Consider the following 3,546-nt stretch of genomic DNA (forward strand, 5'->3'; position numbering starts at 1 on the left):
TTTTTGTACGCATACATGTTCGTATGTGAGTGTGTGTGTTGCCCGTATATCAACAAAACACACACACCTTGCCTTACATATATATACGGATAAATGATTTAAAATAAATATATTTTGGAAATGGCGATTTATGGTACAATACCTAGAAACGTGAAAATCAGACCACATGGGTTTGTTTACATCAATTCGGCAGTTTCCATAAAAAGTGTTGGGAAAGAACGCGAAAGAAATAGAGAGAGCACGCTCTCCCTCTCTATCTCTCTCCCTCTCTATCTCTCTCCCTCTCTATCTCTCTCCCTCCCTTACACACATGCCTGTTATCTCTCTTTTTCTTTCTTTCTTTCTTTCTCTCTCCCTGTCTCACACACACGGCAACATTACACACACACACATGCTACTCTCTCACACTAACAAAAGAACTTCCCATACACACCACACTTTCTGTCTCGCATACTCACTATAAAAAGATAGCGTGTATTTCTTTTTGGCAACATGTGTTTTGTGTGTAATGTTGCTGTGTGTGAGAAAGAAAGAAAGAGAGATAACTGGCATGTGTGTGTAAGGGAGGGAGAGAGAGAGAGAAGGTATTTTTTCTTTTTGCTTGTTGTTTGCTGCTTACCACACAGACGCTGGCAAACAAAATGTACTCTCCTTCACTCTCCCTCTCACAAACATACAATTTCTCTCTCTTTTTCTCTCTCTCTCTCTCCTTCACGCGCGTACGCACAGATTTGACTTTGCTATGTCAACAAACTTCAAAATTGGTAAAAGTTTATCAATTTTTACAGCTATACGCGGGTGCCTCTGAGAGAAAAACTTGGCGAAAATGCAGATAAGGTCATGACACATCTCCTCCTAAAATTGGAGCGACATGCGTGCTAATTTGTGGACGTGCATAAACTACATTCACGTACACACACGCATCTCAAGTTTTATAGACATGATTTTATAGATATAATTAATTCTGCTTGTTTTAGGATGTTTTGGATGAATGGCTGGCATGTCAAAGGTCATGGATGTACCTTGAGCCAATTTTCACTTCTGAAGATATTAGTAGACAGTTACCTGTGGAAAGCAAGCGCTATCAAACAATGGAGCGACTATGGAGGAAAATCATGAAAAATGCCAAAGAAAATCCACAGGTAAACAGCTTCCTAATTAACTTCAACTTGTAAAATAGCATTTATAGCATTTTCTTTCTACTAAAAATTATTATATAAATATATTTGTATAGCTACTTAAAGCCTTTTACAAAATATATCTATATCCCCAAATCCTAAACTTTTTACAATTTTCATGCTTATCTATGGTCATACCTATAGGTATGCAAACATTTAGACTTTGTTTAGATGTACCTCTGTGACTGATATTCATTTGAAATTGATATCACTTCTGTGAGTAATATAACTTCACATGATGTCTTCATGTATTTTCTCTAGTGTTTTTTTCTATGTCTTGTGTCTCTCTGTATCTTCCCAGTATCAATGTTTGATATCTCCCTGTAGGTTATCAACCTCTGTGCTGATGCACGCCTATTAGACAGCTTGAAGGAATGTAATAAATTGTTAGATCAAGTGCAGAAAGGACTCACTGACTACCTGGAGACAAAACGTTCTTCTTTTCCGCGATTTTACTTCCTGTCAGATGATGAACTCCTGGAAATTCTGTCACAGACCAAAGATCCAACTGCTGTACAGCCACATTTAAAGAAATGTTTTGAGAATATTGCAAGGGTAAACAAGTCAACCTCTTACTTTCACCATTCTCTTCTTTAACATTAAATTACTATGTCTTGAGTCTAAATTCCCCACTTTATTGCATCTAAATGTCTTTTCCACTCTATGGTTGAATGATTGGTGCTAGCAGTTAATCTAGCTACAATATTGAAATATGTCTGTGGTTAAATGATTGGTCTTAGCCATATAATCTAGGTGAAATATGCTTTTCGTTCCTTGGGCGAATGGTAGATGTTAGTAGGTAATCTAAGCATAAATGGTCTGCAGTCATTTGCATAAAGTAGAGATAATTTCATGTTAAGGTATTGTATTTAGAGTTTCGGTGAAATCGGCTCATTGTGTCTTGCATCCAGCCTGCAGGATCCTGCCTTCTATGGTAGAGAAATAAAACTGTCAGTTAGTAGAATTAGAACCAGTATAATTAGTTAAATGAAATGAAGTTTCAAAGAACATTAGGCTATTGATCAAATGAGATTTCATGTTATTTAGTGATGTGAAGAGGAGGGACGATGTCCAGTATTTCTACAAGCTTTTTGCCGGATTGGAAAGATTAATGTGATTGATGTTCACTTTGAACTCCAGGGTAGTGATAATGCTGGTAGGGAAAAAAACATATGCAAGAAATATATCTGATAAAAGGATCAGTTGGGTTTTGAGAAGTGAAACACAAAAGTGGGGATAGGAAGTTATAGCCAAGAGATATAAATTGGACCTGGGTAAAAGTAGACCATAGATTGATACCTCAAAGAAGTAGAAGCTGTTATAAAATAGAGGTAGAAAATTCAAAGAGAAAAGCAACGTGTGTGTGTGTGTAAGTAGTTTATTAAAGAGTGTGTCCAACCAAGTGGATGGCCATTTTTAAGGATACTTTTAAGGATATTTAATGATGGAGAAAATGAGGAATTTGTGGAAGAAAAGACAAAGCAAAAAGTGATTCAATTGTCTACTTAAATCCATTCCCCCACCTTTTTTTATGGTTGTTATGTATTTGAACTTAACTTGTAGTCATGTGAACTAGACCACAATAAATAAATTTATAAAATGTTCTGTTACAAAATATTTTATAAATGAAATATATCACACAAGAAAAGCAAGAAATACAGCTAAATTTTAAGCTACTGATATAATTGTATGATATTATGAACATATTAGTATTTTGGAAATTTAGGAAAGTCAAGTTCACAAACTGGATGCTTGTGAGCCTCAAGACAAAATGTATGATTGAGGTACAAAAAATATTTGTATAATCTTGTAAAAGTAAGCGTGGTAAAAAGAAGGCTTGTGTCTCAGTAGTAAAGCTGTTCAGCTCATGATTGTAAAGTCATGAGTCACATTCCTGATGGTGTGTTGCGTTCTTTAGCAAGATCCACTTTATTTCACATTCTTCCAGTTCATTCAGCTGGCAAAAATGTACCTGTAATTCAAAAGGGCCAGCCTTGTCAGATTTTGTGTCATGCTGAATTTCCCTCAGAACTATGTTAAGGGTATGTGTGTCTGTGGAGTGCTCAGCCACTTACATGTTAATCTCATGAGCAGGCTATTCCAGTGATTGGATCAGCTGGAATCCTTGCCAGCATAACCGATGGAATGTCAGGCTCCCAAAATCATTAGCATGCCAGACAAAAATGATTAGCAATATTTCTTCTTCTAACTTTACATTTTGATTCAAATGCTGTTGACTTTGCCTTTCATCCAATCAGACTTGATAAAATAAGTACGAGTGAATCATGCAGGAAATGTAATTTGCTTAGCCCCTCCCTGAAAATTGCTGGCCCAGTATCAACATTTGTAACCATTATCTTGTGAATGT

At 36.1% G+C, this 3,546-nt stretch overlaps 1 protein-coding gene across 1 annotated transcript in view; it reads left to right on the plus strand.

Annotated features, from left to right (window-relative positions):
- LOC106881614 (dynein axonemal heavy chain 1) overlaps positions 1-3,546 on the plus strand; it is a 166,532-nt gene that overhangs the window by 58,056 nt on the left and 104,930 nt on the right. The window contains exons 24-25 of the mRNA XM_052974699.1: positions 978-1,142; positions 1,506-1,733. Coding sequence (XP_052830659.1) covers positions 978-1,142; positions 1,506-1,733 — 393 coding nt within the window. The remainder of the gene's footprint in view (positions 1-977; positions 1,143-1,505; positions 1,734-3,546) is intronic.

The sequence above is a fragment of the Octopus bimaculoides genome, chromosome 19, assembly GCF_001194135.2.
Source record: "Octopus bimaculoides isolate UCB-OBI-ISO-001 chromosome 19, ASM119413v2, whole genome shotgun sequence".
Classification (NCBI taxonomy): domain Eukaryota; kingdom Metazoa; phylum Mollusca; class Cephalopoda; order Octopoda; family Octopodidae; genus Octopus; species Octopus bimaculoides.